Source organism: Punica granatum, chromosome 7, assembly GCF_007655135.1.
Source record: "Punica granatum isolate Tunisia-2019 chromosome 7, ASM765513v2, whole genome shotgun sequence".
Lineage (NCBI taxonomy): Eukaryota > Viridiplantae > Streptophyta > Magnoliopsida > Myrtales > Lythraceae > Punica > Punica granatum.
The window spans coordinates 5,278,200-5,298,302 of record NC_045133.1 but is presented as its reverse complement, the minus strand read 5'-3'; the positions used below and the strand labels follow the sequence as shown (position 1 = coordinate 5,298,302).

Genomic DNA, 20,103 nt, shown 5'->3' with positions numbered 1-20,103 from the left:
TGTGGGTCCCGAACAAGATCTCTTTTTTAAGGAACAATTATTGTCGATACTTGACTTTCATGCCAGCAGTAATCGGTGCGCTATTGGATCTCATGTTAGTCCTACACGGGAAGGAAAGAGAGAGCTCTCATCATTCTTGATGTAAGAAATCGAACAGGGATGAGGAGTTTCCCCGTTTCTTGTTTGTTATCCTCCCCGTATCATCTGCAGCTTCAGGTGTACTCTCAGAAGTCGGAACCTGAAGAGCAAACAATATCCAGCAGGAGTAGCAGATTCAGTGTCCTCTTGTACTCTGTTTTTCTACTTCCATGTCTCTCCAACCTATCCCCACCAACTGGACAGGACACAGATGCCGACAAATAAAACTATAAAAGAAACACACATGTGATGAACTCCAGTCGATCCCATCATCGGGACCCATCTCAGGTGCTACACCCTTAGCAACCGAGCAGAAAATTACGTAGCCAAAAGGCAGAGAAAGGTATTCACTGCACAGTCTATCTGACATCAAGTTCTCGGTTTAATCAGAAAGAACCTGCTCTCGGCCTGTCATCTTGGTCCTTTCAACCTGATCTTTCAGAAAATCTTGCTAGACCTCCCTGTATTTGAACACATACTGAATCCCGAAAAGCTCCATGGCCCCTAAGAAAATACCAGCAACTGAAGATGTTTGTAATATGAGCAATGGGAAATAATTCACTTGTAATCAGATGAGTTTGACATATACAAAAAAGTACATAAGGGGTCCCGTGAACTAGAGCTGGAACAAACCATGTTGCTGGAGCCCTAATGGTATGCTTTTATTACCTTCGAGAACAGGACAGGACCTGCTGAACGCTAGCAGGATCATCAGTATCATGCCCTGTAGAGTAGAGATATGTGGTCATCTGACAAAATAATTCAGCTGTAACATGAAGGAGAAACGAGACAGCTAAACCGAAAGGACACATCTGAGCAGAGTTTCCTTCCGTACACAAGCAGAATTTCCTCCCTTGAACTGAAGCCATTGACAAAGACTACATGATTCAAGCTCTTCGCGAATACTGCAATACTTTCATGGACGACCTGCTTTGCCAGAAGAGTTGCATGCAGGTACAGATGATTTTCCTAAAAACTTCTTTTGCTGTGAAAGAAAATGAACTCTTTTTTTTTCCCTAAAAGCTTAAGCTTGTAGGACGATACAAAAAACATTGTTATGTCTCAGGTTGTTTTAACACTCTCCTTATGTCCAAACCAGGCTAGAGGCATGCAAACAGAACCGAATGAGAGACCAAAAATGAAGTAAATGAATAAACCATAGTGTAGGAGTTTGTCCTCAGACTAGGCGTCAGACTCTGCTCCTGCACCTCCAGCTTAAGCAAATAGCACCAACTATATAACAAACGAATGGTTCAACTAAGCAGAACGACAGCTATAAGTGAAGAAAACAATAACATGGTGGTGCAACCTAAGACAATCCTTGCCAAACATATCGGAAATCAACTAACTAGAATAAACTTTGGGAGCACAAAAGTGATTTCGAAACCCAGTTGCCATAACAGTGAGATCTTCAAATTTCTCAGTCACTGGAAAGGAAAACTCCTCCATAAAATGAGAGAATATATAAAGTAAATCAAGCTGTTGGTATATACATATATGCAAGAGTGAACTCCAAGTTCTTTCGTCGATTTGAAGCCAATAATTCTGCAAGCCTAGGACCATCACCCGGTTCTCACAGAGCCTTCACAAGCTTGCTCCCAAATCGCTATGCTATTGTCTTATCACAGTATATTTAGTATGAGAATGGAATAAGTTAAGCACTATAATGAGCAACCAACTGAAGGAAAAAAAGATCTAACGACAAGATAAAGTAATTTCCCGATAAAAAAGGTCGTTTAACTTTGACAATTGGCAAAATATGCTCAAATGAATGGCATATGAAAACTTCACAAGTTGTTACATTGCTCCATGTCATATAAAGTCAGTTACATGATTGATCATAACAGGTTTTGTAACTAGTCAATGTCAACCAAGCAATTTCTCTATCATAAGAGGCAGCAATAAACCACGTCTCGCTGAAAAAGGGAGGCTTCCAATAGATTCTTTTGCTGAATTTTATGCTTTGTTAGCATTAGCTTCAGAGAGCAAAGGCTCGAGTTCCCCTTTTCTGTATAACTTCACGGTATCTGAAACAAAAAAGATATAGCAAAGAAGAATGAATTTTCTCGTCCTCCTATCGAAATGATAACTATCCATATTAAAGAATACTAATACATATTTCTTCAACATAAAACCTGACTCATTGAAATACTCCGGTTCTATATTCTATAAAGGAAACTTAAGTCACAGCAGATTCAACAAAAGAATGGTAGAAAATCTTGTCACAACTACGATATCTGTTAAGATATTAACTACACCACTGAAGAGCAAAATCAAAGAGATACGAACTATTGTATTACAGGGACCAATTTAGAGCAATACAGAAGCAGAAAACACGAGAATATCATATTTAACAAGATGTACCTGAACAGCCACCAATATGTTTTCCCCCTAAACATGGAGAAAAGATGAGCTTCAGCATATAATCCAACAATCAGTAAAAATAAAGTGGCATGACATTATAAGTTGGTTGAACATAAATATATATATATATATATATATATATATCATCTATTCTCATGCATTGGCTTGAATATACTCAGGGAGCGCAAAACAAGAACTGTTCTAAAAGATGCTGGAATGTAGCTGGATCAGTTTACCATCAGTTTGACTTTATTACTGGCTGACTCGGGGCTCTCCTTTTTATTATTGATAGTTCATGCAAATCAAATAAAATAAGTGGATTTGATTCACATCAACATCATCCTGAACTGAATTATGGCAACTAGAAAAAGGAATATGTGGTACTAGATGGTAATGCCTTTTTCCAGGGTTCCTCTTTCTAAATGTAAGGCTGAGCCGCTAAATGCTTCTCTCTGAATATATAAGGTTTATTATAAAAGCCATAAGTGCTAGAAAAAGGCTGCATATCCTCTGTTTAGAACATGTCAACCCCATTTTATCAAAAACGTCATGAGAAGCCCAATTGGCATTGATTGAGCCAAAAAAAAAAAAGCTATCAGAATGATTGCAAATGGCTAATATGCACAGTAATGCAAAATAAGTTGTTTAGAGCATTACATGATAAATGAAATCAAAAGGGTATAACTTTGCAGTTAATATATTTAGTGAATCAACATAGCACATTCTTTCCATTAGAATACAAGGCATACAAGATTATGCATCATCTACAATCTTGAGAAGATGAAATGAAAATTAAGGGGAAACTGCGAGCCAGTTTCCTAGAACTGTTTCGAAGCTATAATTTCAAGTCATCCATATTGAGGAGCGAGGATAGAAAGCATAAGTACCAATAAAAACATTTGGGACAGTATGTTGCCCAGTAAGCCTCTCCAACAGTTTCTGCAATTGTGGCCCTTGAGGACCTGGATCAAACATAAAAAAATCTGAGTTAGGCATAGAACACAAGTGATGTGCTCCCTGGTTCATCAGCAAACCACAAAAGCACCAAACAACTGGTACTCCAAGAGAGCATGGACAGTCATGGAGTGATCAAATGGACATGACATGCTCTTAGCAAAAGCATTTGCTTAAGCAACAAAGTCACCAAGCTGTGAAAATCATCAACTCACGTGTCTACCACATTATTACTCTATGCAAGCATGAAACAAAAATTAAAGGTGAAACCACTGATTTTAGAATTCCTGCAAGGAGAATCACAATTTTACCCAATTTCACAAAGCAAATATGTAAAAACCAACCCCAACAAGCATGCACTGCAACAGCACAAGTCTGCTAAGCACGGTCAAAGAATAACCTTATAAAAACGTAAAGCACTGCTCGAACTCCCATTCTTCAAAAGTTCAGTCCTAGAAAAGAATGTCCCTTCCCCCTGCTCCAGTGAAACGAGCAATCTTGGACATTGAATTCAGATTTTAATCTCAGGTGTTGATTTCTACTTCTTTAAGTACCGTTGTCCAAGCACGAATAGAATGCTGGTTTATTAGTGAAACAAACAGGTGATATCTCTCCAAAAAGCCAGACTTTTCAAACTAGAGAGTCCACTGAGTTGAAAGAGCGGGTCTCATATTAGATATTCGAACAATTGGACAGACAACAAGTAATAAGAATTACAACCCAAGTTATGTCCATAAGATAATAGACTTCTTCAAATTTTGCCGATATACATTCCGATGCAGAGGGTTTTTATAACCATCAAGTTGAAAACTTCAATGGCAGAAAGCATTTGAATGAAGATGGAAATAGTGAGTTGCATCAACATAAAGAAGAAAACCATTACTGAGCAATAAAGCAATCAAGGGAGAGAAGACCAACCCAATTCATCCAATTCAATGACTAGCGGATCCACTCCAAGCCTTTTGAACAGAGCCTTCACCTCGGAAGAGTACCTTCAACAAAAACCCAACAAAAGAATGTTCCAAACTTCTCATTCGGCCACTGGGTATCGTCACGAAACCCTAAACAGAAAGAAAGGAGGAATCTTTGAACTCACGAGCACCAGGTCTTGGAGTATACGACGACGGGGTTCTCGGATAGGGTCTTCTTGACAGTGTCCTCGAGCCGAGACCCGAAGGAGGAAGACGAAGGCGAAGTGTCAGACATGGCTTGAACCGAGAAGCGTCGGAGGGTCCTCGCTCTGGTGGCATCGGTAAGTGTGAGGTTTACTCTGGGGTTGACGAAGAAGCGAAGATGGGCCTTCGAGGGGGATGGGGAGAGAGAGGCCGACGGCGAAGTGCGAGCCAAGGGGGCCAATTTGGGAAGACGGTGGCAGGCGGTCGCCATGGCTGAGCTGCGCTAAGCTGAAAGCCTCTCTTTTTCGTTGACTGATTGGCCTTGCTGGGGTATCTTTTCTTTGGGTTAAATGCATTTTTTTAATAAGGAAAAAAAATGAGTCGACTGTCGGATTTCACGCAATAAATATCAGATTTCACGAAAAAGTACATTTTTTCTGGGCTGTTTTTTTTATTTTGTAATTTTTGGAGATTGTACAGAATGAGAAGCGTGGCAGTACGCTGATCATCCGTGCAGTAAATGTCCGACAACCAATGGAAGAAGGAAAAGAACAAAGAACACAAATGGCCCAGAAAGTTTCCTGGTGGAAGCTCTCTTGATGAACTTCCATGGCGTCGGCTTCTTACTTCCCCAACATTCTTGGAGGGCCCTCTATCCTCTACAGCAGCTGCCGCAGAAACTCTTCTTTGCCCCATCAGTGTCAGAGTTTGAGAAGCAATGACCTGCTGCTGCTACCGTTCTGTGGAAGATTTGGCCGTCGGAGCAGCAGGATTGAGCGGTCCTCGAGGCTCTCCACGGTCTCCTGCTCCGCGGTTAATAAGCCCTCTCCCCCTTCCTCTGAAGCCAGGTCTCTCTCTCTCTCTCTCTCTCTCTGAACGCCCTTTCTCCAATCGCAAACACAAACATTTTCGCGGCTAATTTGCCAGTTGAGGTAGTTTGGTTTTTCCGGTTAGTGGAAGGAATTAGAGAATACATGAGAGGCCGATGTATGCTCAAGTTTGGGCAGAATTTGAAGCATTGGTGCTCATTGGAGCTCGGTATTGGCTTTCGGATTAAGGGTATTTCGGTGAATAGCAAATAGACGGTACGTTTGATCAGTGAGCCGACAAGTAGTTTGAGCTCTTTGATGAATTCTCGAGTGATTATGAGACAACAAGTTTGGAGGACAAACGAGGGGAAATGGGTTTGTGAATTGATTATTGCTTCCGGCAATAAATCTGTAATTGGCGTGGAAGTGAGTGAAGTCTTGTTGTAAGTTGCTGAAGAACAGAAGCGTCTCAGAATCACTCGACTGCTTCGATGGCATACATTCTTTCGTCTGCAGAACATGCATTAGTTCTGGAGGTTTCTGCCTCTTTGCAAATGCTTTTATAGAGTAATTTCATTTCGAGGCTGAAGTTCTACTTATTGGTTGCTCAGTGACATGCATTAGAACGGAAGTTTGGTAAGAGGACCGTTTTGAGCTATTGCTTGTGCTGGGAAGTGCTTTGAGAGATAGCATGAGATTTGTTGAAAACAACCTCTATTGCAGAGAGGAAGAGTTTGCGAGTATATGACCCTCCACAGAATTCAGAAGGCACCATTTACCAGATGATGTTTCGAATTCTGCTAGTGGAGCCACTTTCTTGGGACATCCCATATCTTTCCTCAGCCTCGAGAACGATGCATGCCCTCTTCAAGTTTCTCTTTGATTATTCATCTTCTGCCAAGTCCATTTAGTAGTTGAGAGAAATAGTGAAACAAATAGGTCAAGAACTCATCTCCTGATGAGTTTTTTTCCATTATCGTTCTGAGCATGGAGATAATGAGCAACTTCATGAGTAACAGTGTCTCTAAGTCTCTGCTACTGCCTGTAGCATTTTAGTGGTTAATGATGTACTCTTGTTCAAATAGACAAAGGCTGCAGCATGCATCATCGCGGTTCACTATAGGCTTATACGGCATGTACCCTGCCATGTGCTAATTCCACATAACTTATTCTTGGTGTCTTTTACCTGCCACTCCAATAGTATAATAATGCAAATCATGTCATATTATTCTCCTTCCTATTTCCATTTTCAAGTCCTTTACTCGTTGCCTTGCCAACGACCATGTATAGAACTTGCACATTCTGCTGTATTCACTTGGAAGATTTTTTTTGCCATTCTCAACTGCTTCCAACTTTCTTTCAATGGAAGTTATACTTGCTTTTGACTGTACTTTCATCTGTTGCCCAGCTCTGCAGCCAAGATTCGAAGTGAAGTTCTCTCCCCATTCCGCTCTGTTCGCATGTTCTTCTACCTCGCTTTCATTGCAAGTGGTGGTCTTGGAGGACTAATCGCCATCTCCCAGTTGATTGGAGCTCTAGCCAATCCTGCAAGAGCCGACCAAGTCCCTGACATCCTCAAAGGACTTGCCATAGATGCAGGCGCCGTGTCTATCTTTGCTTTCCTCTATTCAAGGGAGAATAGCGCCAAGGAGGCTCAAATTGCAAAGCTTTCAAGAGAGGAGAGCCTCTCCAATCTAAAACTCCGAGTGGACGAGAAGAGAGTGATTCCACTTAGCTCGCTGAGAGGGGCTGCTCGACTTGTTATTTGTGCCGGTCCTGCATCCTTCCTTTCAGAGGCTTTCAAGCTCAGTGAACCTTACACTCAGGGGCTTTTAGATCGAGGAGTGCTTGTGGTGCCTTTTGCTACAGATGGGAACTCGCCCGATTTTGAGTTTGATGAGAGTGAGGAAATGGAGGAGGTTACGGGCAAAAGGAAGCAGCTTTGGCAGTTGTCTCCAGCCTTTATTCCCGAGTGGTCCAAGTAAGAGTATGTTGAGCAATAAAATAAAATATAGTCCATTCTCTTTTTCGTCTCTCTCACGCATTGCTAATGTGTTGATTGTTAGGTGGTTAGATGAACAAAAGAAACTCGCCGGAGTATCTTCTGAGTCGCCAGTGTAAGTTTTTTTTCCGGTAACTTTATATTTCACAATATTACTCTTGACCTGTTCACGTCACTCCACAAGCATCAATCCGAACTAGTTAAGATCGGAAGTTAACCGAAAACTTCTGCTCATATAAAGCCATTAACAATGAAGGGATCCCTTCTAGAATTTGGTTTAATTGACGTTATTATTTAGACTTCCCTTGCCACGATGAATAAGAGATCGGAATTCCATAACATTGTCAATTGTGTTTTATTCCATAACCTTCACTTGTCACGACACCGTGCTGGAGAAGCATATCATCTGAATCTCAATCTCAGCTCATTACTGCTGTTTTTCCATTATTCTTGTTTCCTTCTTTGTGTTCTCTAAAAGAAAAGGAATATTTCCCAGTTTTGAACAGACATAGAAATTCATGTATCATTCAGAAATCTGACTCTTTATGTTTGGCTTTGCAGGTACTTATCTTTACGAATGGACGGCCGTGTTCGTGGGAGTGGAGTTGGTTACCCGCCATGGAATGCATTTGTTGTGCAACTTCCACCAGTCAAAGGGCTGTGGTCAGGACTTCTTGATGGAATGGATGGCAGAGTGCTCTGAGAAGATCTAATCTTCACCACAAAGGTGCACTTCTGCTGAATTTTGCCTGTCCCAACTTTGAGATTCGCCCCCTGCCACATCCCAGCAAGAGATGACGTGCGACATCCTCGACCCCTCTCCTATAGATCTCCTTTTGATCGTACATTCATTTTGTAATGGAGAAAGGGAAGCCTCGATGATTATGTCGGTTGGGATATTTCACTTGAATCGGGGGTTGTCTGATCTGTAAGCAGGTTACTCTCGTTTCCCGAATGAGTTATTCATTTTAATGGAATTCTCCAGTCATATCTCGTCTACTTTCTAAAGTTTTTTCTTCGGTTTTTGCTTTACCAGTTTCTTATAAATTAATGGTGATTGCCTTATGCTGACGAACTTTCAATTCAGTGCCGGAGAAGATACATGGTTTTCCCTTTTCCTCTCCCCCTCGTCATGCATTACCTCCATCTACGATACATAGGCAAACTACTAGTGACATAATCAAAAGGATATAATGCAGTGGCGCATACCCTCGTCTGGTAATCAATAAGTTTCAAGTTCGATACTTAGTATGACTATTTGTGTTTTTTTTATTAGCTATGAGGATATTTATTTTATCGTACTAGGCCCATCAATACTGTTGTTGAAACTCACATATAGTCGCCACACACACACATGGTATATTCTTGTACATAATCTTGATTGTGTTTCTTCGGTGAGTATAATTGACAGAAGTTGTGTATATGTTCTATTTCCAGTACTCAAATCATTGCCTAAAACGGAACAGAAGAGAAGAAGAGGATCGAGCCAACAAGACCCTTCCCAACTATTAAACGTGGAAGAGGTTAAGAGCTATAGCTGTTTTACTACTATGATTGATTAGCTTATTGCCTGTCACTCGACTTCTTGGATCACGTCCAGTGCATAGTTGTTTGTGGAGACACTACAAAGTTAACTTTGTCAAAACGGACCACGACCGGGTACTGGCTCTTCGGGTCCTGCTCAATCAAATTTTTGTTTGAACCAAATTCGGGTAAGCTGAAAACATGCGAGAAAGCATGTAGGTAGTTCGAATGAATCTACAGGTATTGTTACCTGGTCCACTGCAACAACAGATCCGATCCCATTGAACCAGTAGGACTCCTTCCTCAGAATCTTCACCTGCTCCTCAAACAAAATATACAGAAGCATTAACCCGTAAATTCGAATCTTTAAACAGGTTGAGTCTATCAAGCGCAAGTTTTCCAGCTTCCTCACCAACGAAAATCACTGCACAAGAATTTGTTTCCGTTGCCGGAGTAACTGTTTTTCTTAAACTGTATCCTGTTTTATATGGATAAGAGATATTTTCCCTGAATACACCTAGCATGGACTATGATCTTTCAAAAGACGGGAACGGGTGACTGACCTTGGTGCCTCTCTTGGGTCCCATAGGCTGCAGCTTGGCCTTCGGAGGTTCGACAGCTGCCGAAGCCACCCCTTCTACTGCTGCTCTCACCGTGAACCGCCTCTACCTGCTGTTGTTCAAGAAGAATATCGCTTTGGCCTTTGTTGAAGCTGAAGTGAGCATAAACCGAGGACAAGCAGTTGATGCCATGGCCACCTCTCTCTCTCTCTATATCTCTCTCTGTCTCCAGAATTTAATGAAGTTACAAGACAGAACAAATTTGTGTTTATGTGATGACAGGGGATTTCTGTTCCATTAATGCTATGCTACTTGGGCACCCATATCTCTCTGCAGTGTTCCCGTGGACAGGATGATGCTGCTCCGCCCTCTCAGAAAGCGGTCCTCATATCGAGGCCTATCTCTGTTTCGGGCCGTGGCCCGCTGCTTCCTCGACATCCAGTCGACCTCGACCGCATGATTCCTAACTCTCATTCGGATCTCGACCTTAGGCTCCATTTGTTTCGTGTAATTGATTTTCCCTGAGAGAAGTATATATTGCAATTTGCACGGATGTAATCTTTCTGTGAACGGATATCGGACACTGGTCTATCCAAAGCCGATATTGCCATCCCTCGCTCGCCATGGCCACTGAGCCCCTCAAACAGCCAGCGCTACAACCATCTCGACCAACCCTGGGCAAAAGCTGGACAATAGGATCTCTACCGAACAGTTCCTTGTACCTCTGACACTATTTGAGATTATTGTCAGCACCACACTTGCTACCACACAGTCTTGAAGGAAGAAAGGACCACCCGGGCAAAAACACGAGATATTTTTCCCAAACTTATTGGTCCAAATCTCATGAAGACTTACTAGTTTTGCATAATTTTGTCTGGGGTCATCAGGTTTGAGGATCGTTAGAATACTAGAGATGTTAAGAATGATGAGAGTATTAACCCGTTTATGATCATCCTTGAAAATGGATCGAAATCGAAGATTGTTGCGTTTGAAAAGTATATTGAATTATTTGGGAATAGGAAGGATAATATTATATGGTAATACGAGGAAAAGAATGAATTTGTAAATCCACCCATACGGCCCCTGATGAAGAATTATTGGTTAATATATCCACCTTTTTTTTTTTCCCCAAGAGATATGTCACGGCAATTTTTATTTTATTTTTTTTCTCAACGCTAGTAGATGGTTGAGGTGATGAACGCAACAAATTTATCTCATTATGAACATTTTGGATCATACATTATATCTTCTTTTCATTTGTTAACTCGATCCCCGATCACCCTATATTATCACTGCAAGTAAAGTCGATATTAATCCGCAAAAAAATAAAATTTTATGTGTATTGCTCGTAAAGTCACTCTCACGTGCATGTGGTCCTCGATCAACATGGACTCTTGAGAAGATAAAAAGCTGGATGATTATTTGATAAGATATGGGGGGCCACTCCTAGATTCCCATTTGCTCTATGGGACATCACGTAGCCCTATAAGTCAAACATTCACCCCGTTAAAAAGGGCTCTCTCCCCTCGATCTCTTCAATTCGAGAGGAATGTTTCGACACGAGAACCACGTCCATCTCCAACCGAAATTAATGTGTAGCGATTGAGCAATTCAATAGCATGAGGTATATTGATAACGAAAAATACCATACGACACATGTACTCGTGAAGGTTTTGTATATTCTTATATATCAATCGACGATGAGACCCTTCTACGTATTAGTAAGTCGGTCCGACCGGAACATTAAAATGACAGGTGAGTATTTGAGTAAATTTTTAGGAGAAACTGATGTGATTGAAGAAAATTGTTAGCGACATTTATTTATATTTTCTACTCCCGTGATTCGGCCGCACTTTCCTGTTAATCTTGATGTGAACTTCTTTTTTTTTTTTTTGGGTGCAAAAGGAAATTCATTCGGTCTTGATGTGAGCTTAAAACAAGGGAAATAGACATACATGTCATTCTTATATCATCAAAGTGAGTAAGCATTTTTATTATTTGCCTTAGAATAAAGTGAAGGCTTGAAGCAAACCGGTTAACCAAAACCCTCGAATAAGTCAAACTATTGCTTAAAGATTCTTCGAATTTATTTATTTACTTATTACTAATTTAATTATTTTCCCACCCTTCCCTTGCACTTCGGTAAATTGTCAGACAATTTCTTGATCTTTATTTTTCATTTTCAACTCTAATTAATTTTCAGCATTATCCTCGTAAATTCTTTATATTTTTCACATTTAGTGATAATATCCTGAAATTTATTTTTATAGGTAAAAGGGTGACAACAGTAGTGGCGATCTTATACCGCTTATCGTTACGCAATGTGCGGGCTTTCGTGTTCAACAACGAAAATATCAAACGAATTGAACAATCAACGCACGTATTGAACTCGTTAGCACAACACCACCAAATATCTAGTATAGTTTTCTCTAAACTCAGGCTAAAAGAGCGTACTTTTAGCAAATGTTTATCAACATCCATAGAGTGGATTTGTACCCGAAATCTTGGAATTGACAAATTATAATAGAGTAAATTTGGAACCATTAGACCACCACATGTGGTGGTGATAATATAATGAAATTGATAGTTGGACAAAATAAATAACTTTATCAGAATTATAATTATAATTTGATAATCACAAGTTTATTCTTTTCAAGTCATATTTAGACGTAGAGTTAAATACGATCAGGCAAGTCACATGCTGTGCATACATGGTGGGCCGCCAATGCAAGGGATTTCTATGACAGGTTCGGGAAGGTCGCAACCATAATAACTGTGTTGTACAAGCTAGCTTCCCGCCGATCGGTCCACATAAAAGAAAAATATCTCCGATCGAGTTAATTATATGGCAATGACCGATACCGATGATGATTTTTTGTAGGTCACGAGAAATTATATGACCAAATTATGGTAGTAATGAACCGATATCGATGATTTCCGAATTTGGGTCCGGGATAAGCTTTTGATGGAGCAGACGATCGGAGGGGAGGGATGAACGAAGATGCTAATGGGGGAGACAGTGACTGGGCTATAAAGCTGCCTTTGTCGTTTTGTTATAATAATTTAACAAAACGCAGGAAAATGGATGAAATGACACGACGTCGTGCATCGAAGTGATATGTTACTAAAATAGGTTTAATGATTTTTGAAATCTAATCAAGCTTGAGTTCATGCGTCGATATTTGCATTGTATAGTTGAAGAATTGCATCAATTATAGGATCCTTTTATTCCTCCTTATCCAATTTGATCATTGCATCGACTAAGAAACTGATCTATTGAATCTGGCATTCTTCTAGTTTGAGATGTGTAATGTTCAAATGGCATGCGACGTTGCCGCTCACGATGAGTTTTGCAACGACTGCTCTTCCAAGGCATTATATCTTTCTTTCCTATTCTTTTTGTTAGTAAGAATTGTTAAAAACCAATAATAGAGCTTGACATATAAATATATATTTTCTATAAATATGTAAAAACTTTAATTTGAAGCTTTATCAGTGAAAAGTTATTTTTATCATCGTCAGTATGACACAATTGACAAATTGCATTGTCAACGGATGAGGATTTTCATGTCTACTAAAAGTATTATATGATCAGGACAAATTGGCATTCAGACAGTGCTTAGTCTTGATCAATAGACTGAAAATATTTCACGATCTCACTAAAAAGATTATTGATTTCATTATCAGGTATCCATGTTACATGTCTCACTTTATTCTTCTTTTTTATTTCCTTTAGAAAAGTATACTTTGAATGTGATCATCTAGCTTTGCTTGCTTGAAGAAAAGGAAACGCAATCATAAAAATATGAAAAATTATTTAATGAAAACAAAAGGGGAAAAAGAAAGCCAAACAAAAAGTACCCAATGTACACTTATCTCACTCGTTAGAAAAAAAAGAAAAGAAAAGAAGAATATGTTTATATTCCCTTTTTATCATACGTTTTTTTTTTCTCATCACCATTTTCTATTACTACTCATTGAACTCTCCTTAGTGTTAGCCATGATACGATTAGTTTACATTAATTATATTTTGACGATTTGTTGCATGCACATATTGCCTCTTTGTCTCAATAGAGCAACACCTTGCTTATGGTCAATGAAATTAATAAATTTAATGCTTGATTAACCCTTTTTTTTAGTTCCATAAACTATCTACCCACTTTGTTAATGATGCATTATTAATTATCAAAGGTCAAATTATTAAGTGGCCGATATACCACTCAATGGAAGCCGACTTTCATATAACGAATATTTTTAGATTCATGAGTCAACTTAAATGTGTCCAATTAAATTAACCTCATCTTCCTGTGTGATACGACAGACTTTTTTTTTCTCGCATAATAATTAAATCAATCAAAAACAAAATGTGCTAAAAAACTTCATCTAGTCTACTACTTCTATTTATTACTCTTTAAATATTAATCAACAATACGTTTTAATTTATGTACTTTGAAGTTATTATCTCTTGAATACTTCAATTTATTTAAAAATCAACAATAAGTTTTTAATAATTTTGTTCCAATATTTTTCCATCAACTTAGGTGACGGCAAAACTTTTTTTAGAGACCTTATTTACGGAAGAGGCGCCAAATTACCCGAAATAATCCATGTTTGTTTTTTTTTTTTAATTTGTGAAATGGTAGTTATTTATTTAATATATATTTTTCACTTTTCATATGTGAAGGAAATAAAAAGTTCTATTCTATGAGAGCAAAATAAAAGAAAAGAAAAGAAAAGAAGATAAATAATAAAACAAGACCAAAAAAAGACATACATTCTCACTCTTCTATCTCTATATCACACACAGACAAGATCAAAGGAGGGACAGATAAATCAGCAGTCACACAATAATATAAACAAATCTCTCCCCGCGAGCCGGTCGGGGGCATCTCTCTGTCTCCATCTCCCCCCTCTCTCTCCGAGTCCGAGCAACGGATCTCCGGAGCCGCATTTCGCCGGAATGTGCGTCCCCGGCCGCCGGAATCTGTAACCTCACTCTTCATCTCAAGGTACCTCTCACCACCGCCCCCCTCTGTCCAAGTCTTCTCCATTGTGAGGGACTTCTACTTCCCTCTGTGGATACTGCATCTGTTGTTTCCTCGTCAGTAATGGAGCTCCATCTTCGGGCGCATTGGTAGATTCTTTGCTCGACTCTGTGGCGGTCGCAGCTTTTCTGAAGCTCGTCATTTTTTGTAAGATGAGATTCTCCTTTTACTGGAGAGCTTTTCTCGCCTTTTCCGCCTTTTGCGGCGGGGACTCTGTATCTGATTTCGTTGATTCTGCTGTCCCTTTTGTATGATTTCGCCGCTTTATCGTTCAAATCCGCCTTTCCCTTGCCTATGCTGTGGGGGCAGTTTTTGGATCCCGAGCTTTTTACTCACCTTGTCAATTTGAGCAGCTGGATTAGGTTTCTGGAGGCCTTGATCAGTGGCTTTCACCTGGGGGGAAATTCCTTGTTCCTTTAGCTGTATTGGTGCTACAGTGAGATTATTCCGTGTCTCGTGATAGCGATGTTTCCTATGACTAGCTGAATTGTGTCTGTGTTCTCTTCTCCTGAATCATGCCCTTTTGGTTTTGAATCATTTTGGCATGTTCTACTCTCCGAAAGGCACATTCCCTTTTCCTGTCTCTATTCCTAGAGCACTGTGCTCAATCCTTTCTCTTTAAATCTCGGTCATATTGACTGGTTTCTCCACCACTCGTCTTGTTTGAGCTGAAGACGTTGTTTGTGAGGTTAGAAGCTCTATTCCTTGCCTTTAATGGTGTTTGTGCATTTCCTGGTTCTTCATCAACGATTTTGTTCCGACATTATACACATTCCTATGCCGAGTTTTTATCCGTATTAAGATAATGTTTTTTGAGGTTGTTCTCAGTTTCTGTCTCTTGTTGACCTTTTGAAAATTTGCAATACATTCGTCTAGCTGAAGTTGAACTCGACTTTGCTTTTAGTTGTGATCTCCGTCTTGCATTTACCTCACCTCAAATAAACATGATACTTCATTTCTCATTGACAGTTGCACTTCATACTTAATACCCTTCAAAGAATTTTCCAACGGTTTGTTCTTTCCTATCTTGATGAAATACAAAGATTATATCTTTTTCCCCTTTATCTGTTGCAGGATTCGAGATGATAGGCATTCAGAATAATAAGTCTCACAAGAATGATAAACAGTTTCCAGGATGCCTGGGTAGAATGGTGAATCTGTTTGATCTGAGTGCAGGTGTATCTGCCAACCGGCTGCTCACGGACAAACCACACCGTGATGGTATGGCCTTTCTTTTCTCTCTTATTTGATTGACTTTAGAGTTTCTTTCATCTTATTGATTAGATTTAACAACACTTCTGTTGCTTTAATCATTATCATTTCGCCAATAATCATGTGATGTCTTTTCACTTGGTTTTCAAGTCATTCTATAGAGAAGAATTGCTTGCTTGAGATTCCCATTTGAGCATTTCGGTGTATGACAGTATTGATTTGTTAATTTTTCGAGAGTTCTGAATGCCAAGTTCTTAATATTCCTGACCTGCCTCAAGCTTTTTAACTTCTTTTACTTTGTAAGTGCAAAAGTTAGCTCAGCTATCGTGTCTTCTTTTAACATTATAAGAGACAGTTTTCCGCGTTTTGACATATTATTATAATCTTCTTGTGCACTCTCAGTGGACCTCTTTTTCCCTATAATATCATCAAACCTTTATTAGCGTGCGTCAGTTTGTTATGTTAAGATGCCTATGTTAAAAGTCAGTTCATTAGCAGGTCTCTCGAGGAGTCGATCTGATGTAGCAAGGATATTGGGTACTCCAGCGGGAAATAAGAGAGAAGATAAAATGGTAAAAACCGGACTTTTATTTCTGGGTGGAGATGATCCACCATTCGTGTCTGTTAATATGAAGTGATGTTTGTTTTTGCATAAATTATAATCCACATAATACTGATCGTTATACCTCTTTCTTCTATGTCTTGAATGCAGGTCTATCCTGACTTGAGAAGCTTGCCTACCAGAAAATCTCATTCTACCCCCATGAAAATGCTTATAGCACAGGAAATGTCGAAGGAAATCAAGTCTAAGCATGGCCCATCCAATGTGGTTGCCAAGTTGATGGGGCTTGATGCTCTTCCTCGGCAACAGCACGATTCTCTCATGCAAAGATCCCAGTCAAAAGATTATTCACACCGTATTTTAAGCCATTCCGGGGAACCTGCTCAATATTGGCCTCAAGAGCATAACTTTTTGGACGAGGGAATGAAGTGGAAAGCTCACGAATATGAAGACCACGGTGACTATAGAGATGTTTATGAAATCCGAAAGGAATCTCGGAAGATGAATTCCTTGAGAGACAAATCACCCCTTAGAGGAATGTATAGTGAAAAAGAGACAAGGAAGAAAATGGAGCTTGTTCGTCAGAAGTTCATGGAAGCAAAACGTTTGGCAGCAAATGAGAAACTTTGCCAGTCCAAGGAGTTTCAAGATGCTGTGGAAGTCTTAAGTTCCAATAAAGAGTTCTTTCTCAAGTTCCTTCAAGAACCCGATGCTCTAATTTCCAAGCATCTGAACAAATTGGAGTCCATTTGTGCACCTCCAGAAACAAAACGCATTACTGTTCTTAAACCATCAAAGATGGTTGATCTGGAGAAATTTCCCACTCAAGGGAAAAAGAATGACTATCCGATAAAAAGGCCTGCCCAGGTGGTCCAAGAGACTTATCTTGCTTACGATATTGATGAGTATGCTAATCAACCAACTCGAATTGTGGTCTTAAAGCCTAATGCTGGAAAGATGAGTGAGATCAAGTCCTCTATTTCAGTTGCTTCCCCAACACCCAGGATATTGCTTGGTGAAAGCCCATTGGAAGCTGAAGATTACAGGATCGATGGATCAGAAGAAGTGGTCGAAGAAAATACTTGCTATATGCACAGAAATTCAATGGGTGATCGAAGAGATGAAATTCTGATGTCTCCGGCTTTTGGGGACGAGATCTCATTTAATGAATCAGATGATCAATGTGCACTGGAAAGTTTTAGTGAGTATGAAGGCGTTTCACCAAATTCAAGGCATTCGTGGGATTGCGTCAATGGGTCTGGTAGCCCTTTTTCATCTTCTTTGTTCAGTCGGACATCTTATTATCCAGACTCATCCGTTTCCAGAGAGGCGAAAAAACGTCTCTCTGAAAGGTGGGCTATGATGGCATCAAGCAGAGGTTCTCTAGAAGGAAGACGTAGTCGGAGAAGCTCTAATTCATTGGGGGAGATGCTTGCACTTTCTGATATGAAGAAGTCGGTTGTGAACAATGGTGAAGGCAATGAGAGAGAAGAAGTGTCTGCAACTAATAATTGGGACAAGGGCGTTGCTATTGATATGCCAGTGAGTCTGCAGAGATCGAGGTCTCTACCTGCATCTTCTACGGATTATGGCCAGAGGAACCTCGAAGTCTTGGGTTCTGCCGCTAACAAAACAAATTCTCTGAAGGAGCCAACCAAGAAAAGTGCAACGTCCTTCAAAGGGAAGGTCTCAAGCTTCTTCTTTCCCAGAAATAAGAGATCAAGTAAAGACAAGTGTACTCCGTCTCGATCAACGGAAGAATCTCAATCTGCTCCTGCTGATATTCCACAATCTTCAGTCCCTGCGTATCCTCATGATAAGGTCAGTTATTATGCTAATCAATTTGCTGAAGACACTCAACTGGAGGAATGTTCATCTCCCGACTTCCCTAGGAGACGTTCTCCCGATACGACCGAGATGGGCCAAAAGCCAGGCGTAGTTTTTCAAAAGGTAAATCGATCACTACCTATGTAATTATTAGTGTTTTTATTGTTTCTCAGTTGCCCTGTGCTCTGATATACAAGGTAATTGTCATTTCTTTCATTATTCAGTCAGAGAAGTCTAATATAGAGCCTGCAATGCTGGGAAATTCAATTGAGAATGCCGATCAGCCCAGTCCCATATCAGTTTTGGAGCTTCCATATGAAGAGGGCGATACTGCTACCACCATGTCATCTGGTAATATATGCATAGCTTGACCTTGACATGTATTACTTACCTTATACCGGACTCAATGTATCGAGTCTTTTCCTCTTTACCTGGCTAACAAACTTATCATGCGATTGTACAGGAAAACAAGTTCCGATGCATCCTTTGATGTCTAATTTGATTGACAAATCTCCACCTATTGAATCTATAGCGCGGACTCTGTCCTGGGACGATTCGAGCTCGGGAAGTTCCTCTCCACATTCATCAGAACCTGTTTCACACGAACTTCTTGAACAAGAGTGGCTCTCTCACATTAGGAAAATCCTATCCACTGCTGGGCTCGACGGAAAGAACCAATGGAATGTGTTTTCTTTTAATTGGCATTCCCCGGAAAACCCATTGGACCCATCACTGGGGGACAAACTTGCTAACACAGAAGAGGAGGAACCCATGCACGAGGCCCAGAGAAGGCGGCTAAGATTGAACAGGAAGCTCGTGTTTGACTGTGTCAATGAAGCACTAGTTGAGATCATGGGCAATGAGCCTACTGGTCGTCAAGGGCCGTCCTTATTATGTAAGGAGCCTCCATTGACATTGCATGACCGAGTGTGGTCGCTGATAAGGGAACGGCTGTCCTGCGAGGTGACCGGGGATGAGTGGAACGGCCAGAGCCTGGCAGTGGAGGTGGCGGTGAGGAAGGAGGTTGTGATGGGTAGAGGGTGGTGGGCCGAGAACTTCAGGCTCGAAATCAGTAATCTGGGGAAGGAAATCGAGCAGGAATTGCTTCGTGAGCTTATGGACGAGACTCTTATTGATTTAATTTGACTGGTACAAACAACATTGTGAATCCATAACAATTTGTAAAACTGTTTTAATTTGAGCATGGTGTAATTCTCTGCTCATTGTCCGTGGTTTAGATAAATGTAAGCATGTAATATATATTCAATGTTTGACATAAAGTAAAATGGCAAAAAAGAAAAAAGAAAAAAAAGGCATATACATATATATGGTACATGAATTCTACGTGCACAATGAACCCATTTTCGGTTTTATGTTTTTGACATGATCTTTTCGCTTTGTACCTGTTGGTGTATGTTATCCGTTTACTGATTTGGTAACTTATTAGAGATCATCCGAGGTCGGATCGGAAGTCCTTTACCAATCCGAGGTCGCTTCGGAACTCGAGTTTCGACTCTCCGTTCATGCGACCTTGCGGATCAGTAATTAAAGATGATTTCGAAAAAAACAAAAAAAAAACGCTTTAAATAAAATGGATATAATCTCGAATTGTAATAGTGTCAACTTTATTGGTCTCCCTCTCTCGTTCGGTCTTTTTAGGGAAAATGAGACTGATTTGCAATTGAATAAACATGAGGGATTCCGTTGCAAATAACCAAAATAGCATCGCAGCTGCACATTCTTTTTTCCAGTAAGTCGCAACTGAACATTCAATCGTCGTAAATAAACATCAAGTGCTACTTAATAAAAGTTATGTCGATTTTATTTGTATTTATAGGCAAGCCAAATCTAATTATGATTTCCGCACTCAGTTGAAATTATTAAATAAATATCATCTAGAATATTCGATTACCAGAGTCTTCGATACTTCTTCTTTTTATATAAGATCTCAAATTCGAGAGTTGTGAATGAAGAAAATTTATAATTAAAAG

The 20,103-nt window shown here is 39.9% G+C and overlaps 3 protein-coding genes and 1 pseudogene across 9 annotated transcripts; 2 read left to right on the top strand and 2 right to left on the bottom strand.

The window, feature by feature from the left end:
* Positions 1-1,834: 1,834 nt before the first annotated feature.
* Positions 1,835-4,941, bottom strand: LOC116213506 (monothiol glutaredoxin-S10-like). Its single transcript, XM_031548484.1, has 5 exons — positions 4,553-4,941; positions 4,375-4,448; positions 3,390-3,464; positions 2,503-2,529; positions 1,835-2,165 (listed from the first exon to the last, which is right to left on the bottom strand). The coding sequence occupies exons 1-5, from the start codon at positions 4,840-4,842 to the stop codon at positions 2,095-2,097; spliced, it is 537 nt and encodes a 178-aa protein (XP_031404344.1). The 5' UTR covers positions 4,843-4,941; the 3' UTR covers positions 1,835-2,094.
* A 126-nt stretch (positions 4,942-5,067) lies between these two features.
* Positions 5,068-9,089, top strand: LOC116213505 (protein LOW PSII ACCUMULATION 1, chloroplastic). Of its 5 annotated transcripts, none has more exons than XR_004158092.1 (6): positions 5,068-5,419; positions 6,789-7,361; positions 7,447-7,497; positions 7,944-8,318; positions 8,470-8,600; positions 8,820-9,089. XR_004158092.1 is itself a non-coding variant. In XM_031548482.1 (4 exons), the coding sequence occupies exons 1-4, from the start codon at positions 5,181-5,183 to the stop codon at positions 8,083-8,085; spliced, it is 1,005 nt and encodes a 334-aa protein (XP_031404342.1). In that variant the 5' UTR covers positions 5,068-5,180; the 3' UTR covers positions 8,086-8,381. The 5 variants fall into 5 exon arrangements, 1 of the variants encoding a protein (XP_031404342.1); XR_004158095.1 differs by having other exon boundaries at positions 8,419-8,487; XR_004158093.1 differs by having other exon boundaries at positions 8,419-8,600.
* Positions 8,719-9,964, bottom strand: LOC116213703 (annotated as a pseudogene).
* A 4,314-nt stretch (positions 9,965-14,278) lies between these two features.
* On the top strand, positions 14,279-19,445 carry LOC116213909. Of its 3 annotated transcripts, XM_031549048.1 has the most exons (7): positions 14,279-14,475; positions 14,573-14,658; positions 15,586-15,732; positions 16,222-16,295; positions 16,436-18,235; positions 18,337-18,463; positions 18,576-19,445. In XM_031549048.1, exons 3-7 carry the CDS (start codon positions 15,594-15,596, stop codon positions 19,256-19,258), a joined length of 2,823 nt encoding a protein of 940 aa, XP_031404908.1. In that variant the 5' UTR covers positions 14,279-14,475; positions 14,573-14,658; positions 15,586-15,593; the 3' UTR covers positions 19,259-19,445. The 3 variants fall into 3 exon arrangements, with proteins under 3 accessions (XP_031404908.1, XP_031404907.1, XP_031404909.1); XM_031549047.1 differs by lacking the exon at positions 14,573-14,658; XM_031549049.1 differs by lacking the exons at positions 14,279-14,475; positions 14,573-14,658 and adding an exon at positions 14,682-15,199.
* Positions 19,446-20,103: the final 658 nt, after the last annotated feature.